A 20,372-nucleotide genomic window follows, 5' to 3' on the forward strand; every position below is an offset into this window, starting at 1 on the left:
CAATGCAATGGGATATTTCTGTGTACCGCCGGTGGGTTCCAGGGAGCCACCCATGCTGTGGGTCGACAGGGACTTCACAATAGGGAGTTGTACCTGCCTGTGTCTATGAATTAAAAAGCCCGGTCTGACTGGGGCATGCAGACACCTTGACAGAATGAATAGTGTGTGGCACATAGGCTCCCCATTGCTATGCCCACGTGTGCAGCTCCTGATGGCGGTGGCACAGGATTCTATTTCTCATTGCTTCTGTACAGCATTGTGGGCTATCGCTCCGCCACTTTTAAAGAGGGTCGCTGCCTAGCTGTGCCAACCTCTGCAGTGTGTGCCTGCGGTCCCTCGTCATGGCAGACGCAATTCTAAATAGACATGAGCGTGGTGTGGCATGAGGGCAGCTGAAGGCTGCCCAGGGACACTTTGGTGTGCGCTGTGGGGGGGGGAGGGGGGGCGGTTGGGCAGCATGTAACCCAGGAGAAGTGTCAGTGGAGTGTCATGCAGGCAGTGATTGTGCTTTGTTGGAGGTAGTGTGGTGCTTAGCAAAGGTATGCCATGCTAATGAGGGCTTTTCAGAAGTAAAAGTTGTTGGGAGGGGGGGGGGGCCCACTCTTGCCGGTATTGTGGCTTAATAGTGGGACCTATGAACTTGAGATGCAGCCCAACACGTAGCCCCTCGCCTGCCCTATCCGTCACTGTGTCATTCCCATCACTTTCCTGAATTGCCCAGATTTTCACACATGAAAACCTTAGCGAGCATCGGCGAAATACAAAAATGTTCTGGTCGCCCATTGACTTCAATGGGGTTCGTTGTTCGAAACGAACCCTCGAGCATCACGGGAAGTTCGTTCCGAATAACGAACACCCGAACATTTTGGTGTTCGCTCATCTCTACTTAAGAAGTCTTCTAAATATCAAAATGGAAACTAATAAAAACTACAACTACATCTTGCTATGCAAAAAGCAAGCCCTCAAACAGCCTCATAGATAGAAAAATATAAAGTTACGGGTCTCAGAATGTGGTGAAAAAAGCTATTTTTATTTGTTTTTTAAGCTCGCTTGTAATGAATAAGAACAGTGAAAAATACAATATAAGTTTTTAGCAAAATCGTAGCAAATTACAAAATAATGTGCATAACTAGAATTAATCTTAGCGCTAATTCCTTTTCCATGAGTCCATGACAGCACACATGGAGGTTGCCCTCTTGACCTGACTGGGACAGGAAGAGGAGAGTTCAAAAGGCCACCTACCACCACCATTCTCTAGTGACTTCAAATTATCACAACGGATATGTGGCCCAATCTTTTATTGTTGCTGAAAACATTTTTAAGAAAAAAAAAGAGATCTGTAGATACAAATTTTTTGACAATCAGAAGATTAACATGGCTTTTCCCCTGCATGAATTCTCTGATGTGTAACAAGAGCCGATTTCTGGCTAAAACACTTCCCACAATCAGAACAGGATAATGGCTTTTCTCCTGTGTGAATTTTCTGATGTGTAACAAGATTTGATTTCTGATTAAAACATTTCCCACATTCAGGACATGAATATGACTTCACTCCTGTGTGAATTCTCTGATGTTTAACAAGATAACCACGAATGCGAAAACATTTCCCACAGTCCGCACATGAATATGGCTTCACTCCTGTATGAATTCTCTCATGTATTACAAGTTCTGATTTCTGATTAAAAGCTTTCCCACATTCTGAACATGCAAATGGCTTTTCCCCTGTGTGAATTCTCTGATGTACTACAAGTTCTGATTTCTGATTATAACCTTTCCCACATTCTGAACATGAAAATGGCCTCTCACCTGTATGAGTTCTCTGATGTCTAGCAAGATGAGATACATATATAAAATTTTTCCCACATTTTAAACATGAAAATGGCCTCTCACCCGTGTGAATTCTCTGATGTACAACAAGATGAGATTTACGATGAAAACCTTTCCCACATTCTGAACACGAAAATAGCTTCTCAGCTGTGTTACCCCTCTGATGCGTAAGAAGATGATGTTTATACCTAAAACATTTCCCACAATTGGAGCAGGAAAACGGCTTCTCCCCTGTGTGAGATATTTGATGTCTAACAAGATAAGATTTATGGTTAAAACTTTTCCCACATTCTAAACATAAAAATGGGATCCGTTCTTTGTAAACCCTTTGCTGTTGAACATCCCTTCTGTAATTGTTTTTTTTCTTAACTGCCTGTGATGAATTAGTAGATGATGAAGAAGGATCAGATGATAGATCTTTGCTGTGTAGGGCTGAGGGTAGAGCTTGGATAATGGCATGATCTGCCTGTGTATTTTGCTTGATAATATAATCTTCCACTTTATATTCTGAAGATATCAGATGTTCCTCTGAGCTGCTGGTGTCGTCATCTGGCAACAAAAAAGATTTTTTTTTTTTTAATATCAATAATTTTTGGCATTTCCAAAAGACAGTATACAGTATGTTGGTTTTCATCATTGACTTTTAAAGTATTGCATGCTACATCTTTATGGGTAGGGAAAAGTGAGGGACGTATGGGGAATAGGGGAAGGAGAGTAAGGGAACAGGGAAATCTATAACTTAACCTTAAGGTGTCTCCAACATATCTGTTCCGAGATTCAAACAGCAAATATTAAAACATATAGATTTAGGTTTAGGGGTTTCCATTTAGATTATACAGTATAAGATGATTGTGTGCAAGGAGGAGAGATATTGCCAGTTGTCAGAACGAGCACCAGAGCAACCAAATTATTATATCCTAAGAGGAATTTTAGAGGATGGGCGCAAGTGGTGTAAAGATGGGTGGGAAGCAGACCAGGAGTGGGAAAGAGCTTGTTGGTGGCTAATCAAAACCTGTCAGCATTTTTGTTACTCGGATCCACCTTGCCCTGTCTTTCCTGAATGAGCCAACGTATCCTTTTGGTGCGCAATTCGTTTCTCGTGGACACAATTTAGAGTGACAGTATCCTGCATTTCTTCTAAGGATGGAGTGTACTTGGATCTCCAATTTCTTGCTATGAGAATTCGCGAAGTGTGGAATATGTGAGATACTATTACTCTGTGTCTCCTAGGTAAATTTTCTATGCCTATAAGGAGCAAGGCTAGTTCAGGTTCAAGTTTCCTCACAGTAGGTATCAGGTTGGATATGTATTGTGAGATCTTGCCCCATTATTGGTTTATCTGAGAGCATGACCAGAATATGTGAAGTAGGGACCCAACTTCACCACATCCTCTCCAGCAAAGGGGGGAAACGACTTTCTGCATTTGTGACAGCCTATGTGGGGAGCAAAACCATCTAGTCAGGAGTTTTTGATATTGTTCCCAGTGAGAGGGGCAAGAGGTGGATCTATGAGCCCATTTTAGGGCCTCGCACCACATCTTTGGAGAAAATTGTTTTGTTCAAGTCCCTTTCCCAATTTAAAAGTTGATAGTCTTCTTAAAATATTGGATACTAGATAGACAGGTATATATAGATTTTGAGAGTTTTTTCTGTAGTGATATGTTTGCATTTAATAGGTTGTTCAGAGGATTTGGTAGCGTTGAGCAGAGGGACTTGTGGGCCCTTAGGAAGCTACAGATATGAAAGTATATGGAATGTTCAGAGGGTGGAATTGCATATTTCTCTTGCATCTGTTGGAAGGAAAGCATGGTGTTCCCCTGATACATGTCAGATATATTCATAGTTGCTCTATGTGGCCAGTTGTTCAAGGAGAGGTCTGGGATTAAGTATTTTAGGCTGAGAAGGGGGAAGAGGGACTTTTGTAGACATGTGCAGTTCCAAATTTAGTCCCGAACCCAGTGTATTCCATGCCTGCAAGGTAGCTTTAACCGTTGGGGGATACTGTGAGACATCCCGGGTCTGTATCGAGTTTGCTAGAAGGTATGCTCACCGGTTAGTTATGCCCGTTAGGGCTGATCCAATGGGAGACCATGTTTTGTCTGCCTCCATGTTACACCAGTGTCTGCTCTGGTCAATTAGGAAGGCTTTGTGGTAGTTATGAAGGTTGGGAAGGCCCATGCCCCCTAGCTTCAGAGGTCTGTTCAAAATAGAAAAAGCCACCCTGGGTTTTGCTCCTCTCCATATGCACTCATTCATTTGTTGGTGAAGTGATAGAAAAATAGAGTCAGGGATGGGCACAGTGATAGTTCTAAAGAAATATAAGATACGAGGGAGAATGGGCATTTTATACAATATCACCCTGCCCATCCAACTAGGTTCAAACTTGGTTAGACGATCAAGTTCTTTTTGAATTGAAGTTTTCAGTGTGGGGAAGTTTACTGATGGGAGGTCATCGGCTGCGGGAGTTAATGCTATACCTAAATATGGCAGAGCGGATGGACGCCATTGAAATGGAAATGTTGTTCTTAGGGACTTTTTGTCCACTTTGTGTAAGTTGATACCCATCATTTGCGATCTGGTAGAATTTACTTTATAATAGATGTCTCCATATTGCTGCAAGGTGAACATCACCTGGGGAAGCGAGGCCCTCGGATTCGTTACAGTTAGTATTACATCATCGGCAAATAAGTTAATTTTATGCGTAGTTGTTGCTATAGGGATGCCCTCAATGTGTGGGTCAGATCTTATTGCCTCCGCCAGGGGTTCCATCACCATTGAAAATATGAGCGGAGATAGTGGGCATCCCTGGCGTGTGCCATTAGTAATTTGGAACGGTTTGGATAGTATTTCGTGCGACAGAACAGAGGCTGATGGGAGGTATAGAAGGCGGTTATAACCGAAAGGATCAGCCCAGAGAGGCCAAATCTCTCCAGCGTTTGACGCATAAACCCCCAGTGTACTCTGTCGAATGCCTTCTCCGCATCCAAGGCAAGGAGCAGAGAAGGAATCTGTCCAGCGCCGGCCATGGCTATGAGGTCAATCAATCGTCTTATTCCATCTGGAGCCTGACATCCTCTCGTAAAGCCTACCTGATCGTTTTTAATAAGATGGGGCAAGATGGGGAATAGTCTGTTGGCTATTATTTTAGCATACAGTTTAATATCTCAGTTGAGGAGTGAGATGAGTCGAAAGTTAACTGGTATCTCTGGAGGCTTCCCCTCCTTGGGAATAGTAACTATAGTTGCTTTTAAGTTTTCCGGAGGGAAGGTTCCAGAAGACATTATACGGTTAAAAAAATTGCATATGTACGGAAGCAAGACTGGCTTCAATAGTTTAAGATATTCATTCGAGAATCTGTCTGGACCTGGCGATTTGCCCATTTTCAGTGACCGAATGGCCCATTCTCCTTCCTGCTCTGTTTAGGGTGACTTAGCTCCTGTGCTTGTTCTGGTTGGAGAGAAGGGAGAGATAGTGAAGATAGGAATGTATTGATTAGTTCCTCATTAGGTTGGGGGCTGGCTTTGTCGCAGCTTAGATTGTAGAGTGAATTGTAATAATTGCTGAATTCATCCGCGATTTCTTGTGGGGTGTAGACCCTCTTGTTTGATGTCTGAGATATTAAGTAAGGGATTCTGGTGTTTGCTCTTGTTGCTTTAACTCTGTTGGCCATTAATTTGCTTGCCTTATTATATGAATGATAGTGTTGCATTTTAAGTCTTTTTAGGTGGTTTTCATGGTCTATTGCAAAATGCGCTTGTAGTTCCGTTCTTGCTTTTTTTAGTGGAAGTAGGTTTCCCAAGGAGGGCTCTGCTTTATGAATTGCAGCTAGAGTGGAAACTTAAGTTAAGAGGCCTGTGTGATTTCGTTGCGCTGTTTTTTATACTACGCTGTTTGCTGGATAAAAAGGCCTCTTATAAACGCCTTATGTGTATTCCATAGCAGAGAGGGATTGGTGGAAGGGGGGGGGGGGAGTTAAAGGCAAAGAATTCAGTAAGCATCTTTTCAGTGGTGGCAGAGTTATTTTTGAGAGACATAACGTAAGTGTTGTTTCTCCAAATGAAAGTGTTTGGGGGCGAGTGAGGCATGTGGAGAGTCAAAGTGCTTGGGGCATGATCTGACCGTGAGATGTCTCCTATTTCACACTACGCCACCATCGGCAAGAGCCATTTAGTTGTTAGGAACATGTCAATACGCAAGTAGGTGTTGTGTCTGTGTGAGGAAAAACGTACAATCTCTCTCAGAGGCGTTTGCATCGCCACGCGTCATATAAGTCCTCTCTTCGTAGCCACTCAGAGAGGTGAGGGGGATGTCTGCCACTTCTCGATGTGGAGTCCAAATCTGGACTTTGAATGATATTAAAGTCCCCACATATTAGAAGTTTGCCTTTAATTAAATGCGAAATCCGTTTAAGAGCGGTATTTAAAAAGGCGAGTTGCGCGGTATTGGGGGCATAGACATTCACTATGGTAAAAGTCAAATTGTTGATCTTACATACCAAGGCGGCAAACCTTCCCCTCTCATCCAGAACCTCCTGCAGCAACTGGAAGGCAATCGTTTTCTTTATTGCAATAAGGACTTCCGCTTTTTTTCTTTGGGCCGTTAGCATAGAAAATTTGGGGGAATTCCCTGTTGTTCAATCTATTAGTGTCAGATTTTTGGAAGTGGGATTCCTGAACGCAGACTGCTTCAGCTTTGGATCTTTTAATTTCTTTCCACATAAGGGATCTTTTAAATGGGCTATTCAAGCGTTTAGCATTAAGAGATAGAACCTTCCGCTCCATATTAGCTGTAATAGTATTGTGGTAAAGAAACCACAATCTGGGAGTAGTTACATCTAAGATGCAAGTTAGTGTAAAATATCAGCGAGGATATGAACAAGCAATTAGGCACCCTTTGGGGGAACAAAAAACATTTGACTAAATGTAAATAGAAACATAAACATAATTGTGCAGTGATTCATACTGCGCAAACTTGGTAAAAGTTTGCAGGAAAACGGTGGTGAAACCTGTACTTGTAGAACCGGCGATCAGCAACGTAGCTGTTCAGCTTGCATCTCTCCACTCCTGAGTGATCTTGGGAGAAGTGTTGTTCTTCTTGGTCTGGTTTTGATCGGATCGCGTTGGACAAGGAATGTTCCACTCCTCCAATAATTCCAGGGCTTTGTCAAGTGTGGAAATTACATGGGTTCTCCCATTCTTTGTGACGATAATTTTAGTTGGGTAGCCCCATTTGTATCTTACAGCATGGTTTCGTAAGGCAGAAGTTATGGAGGTCAATTTCTTCCTTGCTGCAATTGTAGCTTGAGAAAGGTCGGCGTAGAGTGTAATGTTCTGGAAAGGAGCCGGCAGTGAAGGCATTTGTCTTGTGGCTCGCATGAGTTGGTCTTTTATATGAAAAAAGTGTATCTGAGCAATTGGTGTCTCAAGGAAAAGAAGTCGGAATGGATTGAGCTCTTGGTAGTCTATGAGCCCGGTCAATGGTGAGGTCCATAGGAGAGCATTGTGGAACTACTGTACGGATTAAGCTTTGTAGGAACGCAGTGAGCTCAGTAGGAGGAGACTGTTCTGGAATGCCTCTAAATTTAACGTTGTTCTGGAGGTTCCGGTCCTCAATATCTGCTATTTTGTTTTGCAGGGTTTCCACTTCTTCTTCTAAAGTGTTATGCGAGTCCATAGAATTGTGGGCCGATGCGAATTCTCTCATTTTACGATCTGTATGGTCCACCCTTTCTCCCAGTTCTTCCACCGTTGCATTTATGCCCGCGAGGCTATTGGCAAAGTCTTTTTGTATTGATGTGTGTAGAGCCAAGATTGCTTCTTTCATGAACATTTTAGAGGCTGCTTGGTCGGTTAAAAGTTGGTTAATTTCTCAGGAGACAGCTTCCTTATCCTTTTAGGCATTGTATATGGATGCTAGCAGCGTTCAGGAGTAAAGTGATGCCCTTTAAGCTGATTTTCTAGTCGCTTTATCCATCGCTAGACAGGTTAGAAGGGGAGCTGTGCTAATATGCGTCCATCCATCTCTCCCTCCATTAAGTTTATAGTTTTTACTTTATATATAATGTCCATACAAAATGCGAGGCGAGTAGCAAAATTGATCAGCCAAGACAGAGATGGCAAAGCAGATTACAATTTTACAGTAGACTTCAGAGCAAGGAGCAGTGGATCATGATGTTCTCTTGATCTTCTTAGACGCATGTATCATTGTACTTGTCATCCTTTTTTTCCACTTAAACACCAAGTGGAGACGCAAAGGGTCCCCTGTGAGTCCATATAAAATGTACAGAAAAACAGCACATACGAGTTTGACCTTATTAATAACTTGTCAAGATGAGACTGGTGGACAGGCATGGGTAGAGGGTGACGTCACTGCCTTAGACCAGCCCACGTGATTCACCAAGCCAGCATAAGGTCTTTGTCAATAACTTTAAGTAAAAATGGTCTCACCTTACTTCGTCCACACAAGCCCGTTCATTTATAGATCCTTAGCAGGAGATCCTCACGTCCGAGACCACTCGATCGGGTGGTTACATTTATAAGTAGCAGAATATTGGGAACACGGACATACAGTGAGAAATCCTCTTCTTTATTAAATGAGGTGCTCTACATAATCAGGTGCACGGAGTACGCGTTTCAGCTCAGCAGAGCCTTGTTCACCTCGTACAAATCGTCACTACCTGCTCATTTAAATATTAAAATCAATTAAAACCAGCTGATTATTAACCCTTTATATACTGGTGAATGATTGCTGTCTAGTTCCCTTTAGATCGGCAGTACTGATTCACTATGTGCTTATTAGGATATGCAATGGAATATAACATAATACAACCATTGTTAAATATTCCAATGGGAGCTTAAAAAAAGACGTATCATCAGATAATATAAATATCGATTTTATGCAGAATAAATAGAACATAAATAAACTATATGATGTGCAATTAATAAATATCATGAAATAAATAGAGAATTAGAGATGGAATATAATTCATCCTGCAAAATGTCATAGAATAAATAAATAAATCAGGGCGCATTGATGAAACCTAAATAAATTCTATTATAGGTCATCCAAAAAATCCTTGCAGAATTATTATTATAAGTGAATATTTCACATTGTTAATAATCTAATCAATTCTACTGAATGATATTCATACATAATAATACAAACCACTAAATAATAAACTGTAAATAACTAAACCGCATGAAATAATATCAACAATACCTCTGGATGAATTAATTATAATTATTTAATAAATATATAATTAATGTGTTTTGATATTCAAACCTCTTGGAAATCTTGTATCTAAAGTCAAAATCCAAAAACCCTCGTGTTTTAACACTGTTGTACGATCAACATTTTGCTTTCTTTTGTGTTTTACTCTCTCGATGCCAAAATAAATTAGGCTGTTAGTGTTAGGGCTTATTCAGACGACCGTATATCGGCTCGGTTTTCATGCCGAGCTGATATACGGTGTCCTTGTCTGCAGGGGGGGAGGATGGAAGAGCCAGGAGCAGGAACTGAGCTCCCGCCCCCTCTTCGCGCCTTGCCACTATTTGCAATAGGAGGGGGCAGGATGGGGGCGGAGCTAATGGAGCTTAGCGGTCGTCTGAATAAGCTCTTACCCTTATGTTCTTCTAAAAGGTGTCTGTCAACAGCTGCATTGTGATTATTGATATGTCTGATATGCTCCGCTATGCGAGTCCTTAATTTCCTTATTGTGGCATTTAAAGTCTTCGTAGTGAAAAGGCTGGGAGGTAAAATGTTACCAAGATTTGTATTCCTTTTGGCTACTACCATAATTCCATTATTCAAAATTTCATTAGTGACCTTATCTTGACATCGGGAGGAACGGCTTCACAACCTTCAGCATCCACAGCAAAAGACCTTAGACATTGATTTTGTTGTGGATTTCAGAAGCAGAGTTCATCTGGAATTCTTCCATGGTGAAGTCTGCCATGTGAACATACCCTTACTGCAGAATACGATGCAGTATTGCAAGTTATGTCACTACCAGATGCGGAAACTAGATATTCCATGTCAAAATTCTGCAGGCGTAATTCACGTGGAATTTTTCCACCGTATGAACATACCCTTCTTGCAAATTTTGAGCTGGAATTTACTGCAGCTTGCAGCATGTCCTGGGTCCTAATTCTGGTCAATGTGAAAGGTAATTTCTACTCCTTTTGCTTGTGTGCTGTTGGGTGTATCTTCTTTTCTTGGATCTGTCTCACTTTTCCTGTCCTGGGGTTTGTCTTCTTTCCTTATTCTATGTATGGTTATTAGGGAAGATCCATGTTCCTGTCGCAGGGTCACCCCTTTCAGGGCAGATACTCCGCTTGTTTGGCAGATGTGACTATCTTTAGATTAACGTAGATCCTTTCACCTCTAGGTTAGCTGCTCTGGTGCCTTTCCAGTCTACCTGTCCCAACATAGTCCTAGAGGCCTGTGCAACGTGCTTGTCAGACTTGACATAACTAACTGCAGCTGCCACTACTAGTATGAAGGTGCCGAAAAATCTGTGAAAAAATTTCCAGCAGTGTCCTTCACAAGGCCTGGGTGCCTGTCCCAGGTAGGTCATCTTCCTCAAACAGCATAAAAAGTATATTGAAGATAGGAAAGGAAAGAAAAAAAAAAAAAAGGAGACTAGCTTTTTAAAAAATTTTCTCCAAATAAAATATCATACAAAATACGAAACAGGATTTCAATAACACACGGGCACAACAAATCCGGAGCTGCTCATTGGTTAACCCCTTAATGCTATAGGATGTAAAGCATATACAATAAACAGGAAAAAAAATGCTCACCACCTCACTCTGTCTGGCACCTTTATATACTGCAGGCTAGATCCACACGAGCTGGCAGCCCTGCCATTCAGTCCCCATCGGCATTCCATATAGGATATATTGAAATGTATCCTTGGTACCGGACCATATGTGAACACTTGGAAACAGAGGCTCTAAGATTCTTATACGATAAAGCAGCGATGCTTTTTTCTTCAGCTATAGGATGTAAGTTCATGTCCTAATTGCCTGGTACTTAAAGGGGTTGTCCCGCGAAAGCAAGTGGGGTTATACACTTCTGTATGGCCATATTAATGCACTTTGTAATATACATCGTGCATTAATTATGAGCCATACAGAAGTTATTCACTTACCTGTTCCATTGCTAGCGTCCTCGTCTCCATGGTGCCGTCTAATTTCAGCGTCTAATCGCCCGATTAGACGCGCTTGCGCAGTCCGGTCTTCTCCCTGGTGAATGGGGCCGCTCGTGCCGGAGAGCTGGTCCTCGTAGCTCCGCCCTGTCACGTTTGCCGATTCCAGCCAATCAGGAGGCTGGAATCGGCAATGGACCACACAGAGCCCACGGTGCACCATGGGAGAAGACCCGCGGTGCATCGTGGGTGAAGATCCCGGCGGCCATCTTGCTAAGGTAAGGAAGAAGTCGCCGCAGTGCGGGGATTCGGGTAAGTACTAAATGTTTGGTTTTTTTAACACATGCATTGGGTTTGTCTCGCGCCGAACCCCCCGCCCCCGCCTATTGAAAAAAAAAAAACCCGTTTCGGCGCGGGACAACCCCTTTAATACAACAGGTTGTAAACTTAAATCCTGCACACGCCACAGGCTCAGAAGCTGAGCCCATGCCACCTGCAGCAGGTGGATGTCTGCACTGGGTGCCGGGCAGCCATTCAGCTGTGTCCTAAGGGGCCGAAGCCAAGACTCAGAGTATGGCCAATAATGGTTCACATTTCTGACACTGATAGAAGGCACAAAATCAGTACATTACAGAAAAATGATTGCTGTGTGTATAGGTATCATGAGGAGGTGAGAAAAAGGTGAATGTTTTTTTTCAGAGGGGTGAGGGCCTAATTTTAATATACAGCCAACCTCATACAGACTAAGTGATTAATAACTGGATTCTGTTATGTGGGTATAGGAGTCTCCCTCTTCGATATTCTGTTATCTAGGTCTAGCTATATATTTTCTGTATTCTGTTACATGGCTATATGTGTGACCTTCGTCAGTACTCCGCTATCTGGGTATTGCTGTGTCCCGTTCTGCATTCTGTTAGCAGAATACAGAATATAGAGACATAGACCCAGCTATGTACGTTCAATTTATCCCTTTTCTGGATTTTGTTATCCAATGTATCTGAAGTCTGTATTCTATTATCTGGGTCTACTTCTCCATAATCTAGATTCTGTTATCTGGGTCTGTGTCTACATAATAACATAGTAATATAGTAACACAGTATATTAGGCTGAACGAAGACAATGTCCATCTAGTTCAGCCTGTTTCTAACACCCCCACCCCTTGCTGATCCAGAAGAAGGGGGGAAAAACGCAACAAAGCAAATGCCAATTAAAGGGGTTGTCTCGCGACAGCAAGTGGGGTTATACACTTCTGTATGGCCATATTAATGCACTTTGTAATATACATCGTGCATTAAATATGAGCCATACAGAAGTTATTCACTTACCAGCTCCGTTGCTGGCATCCCCGTCTCCATGGCTCCGTCTAATTCTGATGTCCTCTGGTGTTTTTAGACGCGCTTGCGCAGTCCGTGCTTCTGCCTGGTGAATGGGGCCGCTCGTGCCTGAGAGCTGGTCACCGCGTCGTCATCGTAGCTCCGCCCCGTCACGTGTGCCGATTCCAGCCAATCAGGAGGCTGGAATCGGCAATGGACCGTACAGAGCCCATGGTGCACCATGGGAGAAGACCCGCGGTGCACCATGGGAGAAAACCGCGGTGCATTCCTGGGAAAGGACCGGCGGCCATCTTGGAGAGAAGATTTTTATAACTTCATATTTCGTCAGATCGGTGAGTAGCAAGCGGTTTAAAAAACGCTTTAAATTGCTATTTTATGCCAGGGGGGGTGACAGGAGGAATGGGGTAATGTAAAATTTTGATGCTTGCCTCGGGACAACCCCTTTAAGCTCATTTGGAGGAAAAAAAATCCCTTCCCCACTCCATAATGGCAGTCAGAATAATCCCTGGATCAACGTTTGAGTTCCTATCTAACTCCAGGACCCGGATCAACAACCCTGCTAGTCACCTAATGTCTACATCCTGTAATATCATAGAGATCCTTGTATTGTCCCCTAATGTATTTATACATAGTTATTTGGTCACCCCTTAACAGTTTTTTCCAGGGTAAATAATCACAATTTTCCAGTCCTCCCATTCCGATTATTAATTTAGTTGCCCTTCTTTGAACCCCCTCCAGCACTGTAACATCTTTCCTGAGCACCGGTGTCCAGAACTGTACACAGTATTCCATGTGAGGCCTGACAAGTGCCTTATATAGTGGGAGGATAATGTTTTCATCCCTCGCCCCTATACCTCTTTTAATGCATCCCAAAACTTTATTTGCTTTTGCAGCTGCTGACTGGCATTGGTTACTCCAGTTTAGTCTACAGTCCACTAGTACCCCCAGATCCTTTCCCATATCCCTTTTCCCTAGCAGTACCCCATTTAGTGTATATTGGTGACATCTGTTTCTCCTGCCCATGTGCATGACCTTACATTTTTCAATATTGAACTTCATTTGCCATTTTTCTACCCAAGCCCCTTTTGTAGCCGCAGATTATCCTCCTTTGTATTAATTATCTTGTATAATTTTGTGTCATCTGCAAATATTGATATTTTGCTGTGCAGCCCCTCTATCAGGTCATTGATAAATATATTGAACAGAATGGGGCCTAGTACTGAACCCTGTGGCACCCCACTAGCAACAGCGGAGCAATCAGAGTTCGATCCATTTATTCCCACCCTCTGCTTTCTATCTCTGAGCCAGTTCCTTACCCAGATACACACATTTTCACCCAATCCGAGCTGCCTCATTTTATATATTAGCCTATTATGCGGCACGGTGTCAAATGCTTTAGAGAAATCCAGATATACGAGATCAATAGACTCTCCCAGGTCCAGCCTAGAGCTTACTTCATCGTAGAAGCTGATCAGATTGGTCTGACCTGATCGACCCCTCATGAACCCATGCTGATGAGGGGTTATACTGTTGTTTTCTTTGAGGTATTCTAGGATGGCATCTCTCAGGAACTCCTCAAAAACATTTTTCCATGTTCTGGATTCTGTTTTTAGGGTCCATATATCCATGATCTGTATTGTATAATGGTATAGGTTTCTCCCTTTTCTGTATTCTGCTATCTATGTCTCAATATACTGTTAGTACAGATCGGAATTTGATAATCTCGTTAGTCCCAAAATTGGACAAATTAATTATATTATGGCTGAATAGGGAAATATACAGCTAAAAAATGTCAACAAGGAGCTTAAAAATACACAAAATTGTTGCAGTCATTGCATGAGAAGAGTCTTTTCTCTACATTGTTTGGATTTGGATCCTGTCCATCGCAGGGCGAGCATTATATATCACGTATATGTATATGTGAATCAAAGTAGGTGAGCTGCTGTGATACAATTCTTTCAAGACTGTTCTTATGGATCCAACACAGTGTGCACCCGACAGGAATGAAAGAATCTTCTCTGGCCTGGCTGATGGAGCATCAGGTACCTCACTTTCGTTTATGTATACAGAGGCTGAAGTTACCCAAATTCTACCTGATGTCACCATTGATGGTTCATTTTTGAGTATGCCATCAACCAATTTACTACAAAGGAAATGGGAGTCTGAATATGATGATTTAGAACATCGAATATCTCCAAATGGAAGTTAAAAGAAGTGTAGGAGTAATTAAAGATATTGAAACCCAGCTGAAACAGCAGATGACTAGTGATGAGTGGAATACGTATTCCTTGAAAATGGATAATATCCTTAAAAGATACAAAGAGAACACTGAATCCACAAAAAGGACAAAGTGACACCGCGATGTGGAAGACTATAAAAATGGGAGGATATACAATTGGCAGTTCCCAAAGAGAAGAGCACAAAAACCCCCAGCACCATGACAGCAAAAGACGCAGAGGCAATTTTGGTGGCCAGAAACACATGATGGATTTTGGATCTACGTCTAGGGGCTCTGACTCAACGGATGATTCATCAAGATTTGGTACAGGAAGTGGGAGGGGACACTAGAACATCATATGGGTCCTAACATTGTTTCTACCCTAATTTAAGTAGGGATGAGAGAACAGCTCTGACAAGTCTGAATAATAAGTCCACTGTGATCAAGCCGGCCGATAAAAGCAGAGCGGTGGTCATAATGGACACTGTGAAATATAAAGATGAAATCATAAGACAACTGAATGATCTTGAGGTGTATGAACCCCTTAAGGGAGATCCTACTTTGAAATACCAGACACAGTTGAAGGGTATGATTGATGATACAGCACATCAGGCATTATTGACAAAGCACCTGCTGATTTCCTCTTTATCCTTCATCCTATCGTTCCAGGTATGTAGATACTCCCCAAAAATCCATAAAAATCTTAGGGAGCCCCCAGGGAGACCTATAATTTCCAGTAGAGGTTCACTCTTTGGGAATATCTCAAGCTTTCTGGACCGCATTTTACGGGAATTTCTGTAAGTGCTTTGTCATACATTAGAGACCCTAGTGACTTCCTTTTGAAAATCAGAGATATTGAAGTGAACAGCGAGACTATTGTGGTCTCTGTGGACGTAGTTTCGCTATACACCAATATTGTTCATGCAAAGGACATCGAAGCGGTACATGATCATCTCCTTCCCTCTGCCTGGAGTAATGGGAATGTGAATTTTGCAATTTTTCTACTTGAGTTCATCCTGAGTAACAACTTTTTTGTGTGGGGCGGTAAATTTTGCTGCCAATGCTGCCGGCACCACTATGGGTTCGAACGTGGCCCTGACCTATGCGAACATGTTTTCAGAACTTAAGTTCATACTGTCATATTCAACTAAGGAAATGCAATTTTTAGACGTCCTTGTGTACAAAAAAGGTACACGATCGTAATAATCTGCTTGCCTATGACAGTTACCATCCCAGGGGAATGTTGAAATCACTTCCCTGAAGTCAACTGTTAAGAGTCAGGAGGATTGTGGATGATGAACAAGTGGATGTTTGCCTTGAACAAATGTGTGGCAAATTTGTGGAAAGGGGTTACCCAATGACCCGCTTGTCGGTAGCATCTCAGAAGGTTAGAGCATTAACTCAGGAAGAACTACTAGTCTCTAATAAGCATAAATCTTCTACATCAAGAATGACGTTTGTATCAGCTTTTGGGCCCTATAGTGGTCGAATCTCTGGTATTCTGAGACGCTATTGGCTTATATTACAAAGGAATTGTATGCACATTAAAGAGTTTGAACAAATGCCTATGATGGCATACAGGCGGGGCCCTAACCTGAGGGACCACCTTGTACACTCATATTCCCGAGGCAAGCAAGAAATTAGACAGAGTTTTAGCTCCTATTAAAAATTGGCAATTTCCCATGCCTTAGTTGTGCTTGCTGCGGAAATATGAGTAAAGGAGACAGGTTCTCTCATCCTCTAATGCAGTGTTCCTCAACTCCAGTCCTCAGGGATCGGCAACAGGTCATGTTTTCAGGATTTCCTCAGTGTTGCACAGGTGATGTAATTATCGTCGGTGCCTCAGACATTGTCACAGGTGTTTTTACCATAGGAGATCCTGAAAACATGACCTGTTGGTGGTCCCTGAGCAAGAGAGTTGGGGACCCATGCTCTAACGGGACGTACATTCCAGATTAAAGCAAGATACACTTGCAAGTCAAGCTATGTAGTGTATATCATTTTGTGTCCTTGTGGTCTCCTCTATGTGGGGGGGACCACAATGGAGGTAAATTCTAAGATTACGAAACAAAAGAGTATGATCAGAATGCGTAACATCATACTTCCCATCCCCAAGCACTTCTTGGAAATGGGACATAATATATCTCAACTAAAACTTAAAGTAATTGATCATGTACCAGCTGACATTAGAGGGGGGGATGGGTTACATTTATTAAAGAAACAGGAGGCTAAATGGATACACAATTTGGACACGTTGACCCCTAATGGACTTAACATTGAATATAATATCTTACCATTCTTATAGAGTTCTAGTATCTGTAGTCTCTGAAGTCACCATTTTTTGTAAGTAATGTTTTTTATGACGTTATTTTATAAATGGTTTAACGATATTTTCTATATTATTTTTTGGATATTTATGAATCTGCTTGGTTTGCCGTATCATCATCCCGTGAGACGTGGTATTAATTAGAAAGATTGGATTTGTATCACCCATCTATGGTGCGTCTGGTGTCCTGAAGTCCTCCACTATGATGACTTTGTGATCAATCATCTTCATGAGAAGTGGTTCCATGTGAAATATGGACAATCATGATAATTGTTTTAATTGTAGTTTATCATGAATAAAAGTGAAACTATATGGTAGAACTGGAGTATCCCTCATATATTTTTTATGATTAATGCCCATTATAGCTCTGTACTTCTTGTGTCTGATATGATTGATATCCTGGTTCACCATGAATTGCTATCTACGAGGGGGTTAATGAGTATTAACTCACGTTATATGGGGATTTTCCCCCGCTCCCCTGCTTTTCCTCATCCTTTTTGCCCTCTGTTCATTCATGCAAGGACCTGGATGGTTACGGTCTTGCACGATTGTAAGATACTGTTATATTGGGGCTACATTTGTGATCACACTTTAAGAGGAATTATCTATTTATATATAAAATTGAATGTATGTGTGAGGGTATATATATATATATTGCCATATGTTTTTTTTTAATGTTTTATACCTATATGCAAGTTTTATTCAATTCCAAATGAAAAAAACTTATATGTTGCCTTACATCAGATATTCCAAGAGGCTTTGCAAGGCTGAGAGAGATGTTCTAGAAATTCAGAGAAAACCACGGAACCAGACACAAGGACGCATGTACTTGGCCGTTTTCCCAGAAGTGCCATATCAAGATGTTCAACCATGTACATAATTTTCACTGTCCCAGGCCGGAAATCCGGACTTCTTAGAATTGAGTGGGTGATTCTTTGCACTGGAGTTAATTGAATACGTGATTTTCTGTACAAGCCAGAGGCGCCAGTATCAAGATAATGACTGTTATATGATTTTCACTGTCTCAGTCCGCAAATCCGGACTTCCCATATATGGTTATGAGCCCATCACCCCCTTGGGGATGGGACAAAGGGTATAAGATCTCATGTAATCTGTAATAAAGCACGTTGGCACAGCCGAGAGCCATGTCCCGTGTGAGGAATGATACCAGATCCCTGTGTGGTGTCTCTTCTTTACCGCCGGCAACGGGGCAAGTGGGGTGGGCCTGATTGGTGCTGTACTTAGAATATTTTATTTTACCCTGATAAATGGCGCCCGAACGTGCGGCGACAAAACCGGAGCTTACAACGCATTCCACCCGGATCCACGCCACTGAGAAGCCGTCCTGCTGCAAACCGAGCCTGATCAACTCACAGAACTCCAGGTAAGACAAACATATATTTATGTTGTGTTTTACACTGCGGAGTCTTGCAGCAGGACTGACTATCTGTGGTTTGTGACCGGACGGGTTGGGTTAAGAGTTCTACACGGTAACTCGTGTGGGCTCCGGGTTTGCCGTCATGGACCACTGACCGTGATATGCGCACCAATCGCTCACCCGGAAACTAGTCTGTAGTCTATTTGTACTTTGAAGTCCGTAGCGTTTTAGCGATAGTGAAGATTGTTTGATTGTTTGTTGTATCTGCAGAAGTTTTTTTTCTCTCTTTCTTTTCATTTAGTCTCACAAGAGAAGGGACCCTCAGTTTAGTTTAGTTAGTTGTTAATGGTTTAGCAGAGAGGGATGCATTTTGTAAGATAAGGCTTCATAAGAGAAGGGACTCTCGGTCGGTTTGCCTTATATATGGGGCTAACGATTTGATTTCAGAGAGATGCATTTTATGGGGCTGGTTCCATAAGGAGAAGGGACCCTCGGTTGTTCTGCCGGTATATAAGGGGCTGACAATTTGAAAATTAAGAGGGATGCACTCTATGGAGCGTGTTATTATTTTTATTGTTGTTGTTGTTGTAATATGCGTAAGACCTTATTAAAGAAGATAGAGCCCCTCAAGGGCTGCCGCCGTGTGGATGAATTTGTAAAATGTAAGAAAACTCTAATGAAAATGTGTGACACCGACCCGCACGGCAGATTACAAAATGGTGTCTGGGAGGGAGGTCTTTAGGACCGAGAGGTGCCTTGGAAGATCAAGGTTTTCTAGAAAGTGCTGGAGAGAGAAAGAGAGACAGTCAGAGAAAGTATGTACACATTATTTGTTTAAGATAGTGTCCGTAAGTGAAATGTTGAAAAGTACAGTAAGTGATCAAGAGGGCGTCAGGAGAGTGTCTATTGAAGGTTACATTGGCAGTTAGGTAGGGGAGAGAAATAAGGGGAGCAGGCAAGTCGATAAGAAAGTTACAATGCATGTGATTTGTTGGTAAAGAAAGAAGAAAATGTGTATAATACAAGATAGATAATAGATATGGATATATATGTGTATATATGTATATACTGTGTGTGCAAATAGTTAACTGAGCTTGCTTTTAGGGGAGAAGAGTTTTGTTGACATGTAGCTGCGAGCTTGTGTTCAGTCTGTTTAGTCTTCAAGGTCAAGAGATAACGAAGCGAGAGAAAGAATGCAATAATAACCCTGGATAATATCTCTGCTTGCTGTAAAGGAATGAAGAATTGAAATGAATTTAATTAGTTATACTGTCTTAGTAGGCAGGGAAATATAGTAATTTCTAATGTATATTCTTACTTATACAGGGGTTGAAAATGAATGTTGCAAGGTCCCAGGATATGTGTTAATTATGATTTCAAAATGCAGGCAATAGTTTAAGCTAAAACTTATTCAGTCTGTGTTTCATATTCGCGGAGAGATAACAGTCAGGGTCACAGAAACTAAAACACTTCAGTGTTTAATACAGCATATAATAGCTTCAGTAAATAAGAAATATAGAATATTTCAGTCACTCAGCAAACTTTTTCACATAATTTGTCAAAGATAGCGCTCATTCACAATCTCATCTCAATAGAATTATGTACTTTATAAAATGATAGCACTCACCTCAATGTTTTTCAACTGATGTATGTATGTTTGTCAAACTTTTTTTTCGTCCGTGCATCTGTGTGTACTGGTATACCTCCAAGGGGGGATGACGGAGCAGACTTGAGAGCATGGATGGATGAGAGTTAGTGACCCGTGTTCAAGCTGTGGTGGAATGTGTGATGCAGATAATTGACTGGGGATAAAATGTCCTCCCCATGCATGGGACTTTGCTTGGTTGAGATGTGGACGTGTGGACTGTTACACTGAAATTAAGTTGGGAAGACGGACGCAATGTGCCAATATCGAAGGGGTGGAGCTAGATGATGTAATAGTACGTAATGTTTCATCCCTCTTGTCCACAAGGGAGGGGTGAGGATTTTGAGCAGCTAGTAAAAGTTGTTTTTTTTTGTTTTGTTTTTTTTTTCTCCTGTCTGAAATTTGATAAAGATATTGCAGGCAGGATCAGACTAATAATGAATTCACTTAAAGGGATCTCACATTTCCAATATTAGTAGATGTTTGTAGATTATTCT

The 20,372-nt window shown here is 41.8% G+C and overlaps 1 protein-coding gene across 1 annotated transcript in view; it reads right to left on the reverse strand.

Moving 5' to 3' along the window:
- Nucleotides 1-1,009: 1,009 nt before the first annotated feature.
- LOC136624526 (zinc finger protein 420-like) overlaps nt 1,010-20,372 on the reverse strand; it is a 75,810-nt gene continuing 56,447 nt past the window's right edge. Inside the window, exon 6 of the mRNA XM_066598510.1 lies at nt 1,010-1,938. Within this exon, the coding sequence (XP_066454607.1) occupies nt 1,370-1,938 (569 nt within the window). The 3' untranslated portion in view covers nt 1,010-1,369. The remainder of the gene's footprint in view (nt 1,939-20,372) is intronic.

This window comes from Eleutherodactylus coqui, chromosome 4, assembly GCF_035609145.1.
Source record: "Eleutherodactylus coqui strain aEleCoq1 chromosome 4, aEleCoq1.hap1, whole genome shotgun sequence".
In the NCBI taxonomy this organism is placed as follows: Eukaryota; Metazoa; Chordata; class Amphibia; order Anura; family Eleutherodactylidae; genus Eleutherodactylus; species Eleutherodactylus coqui.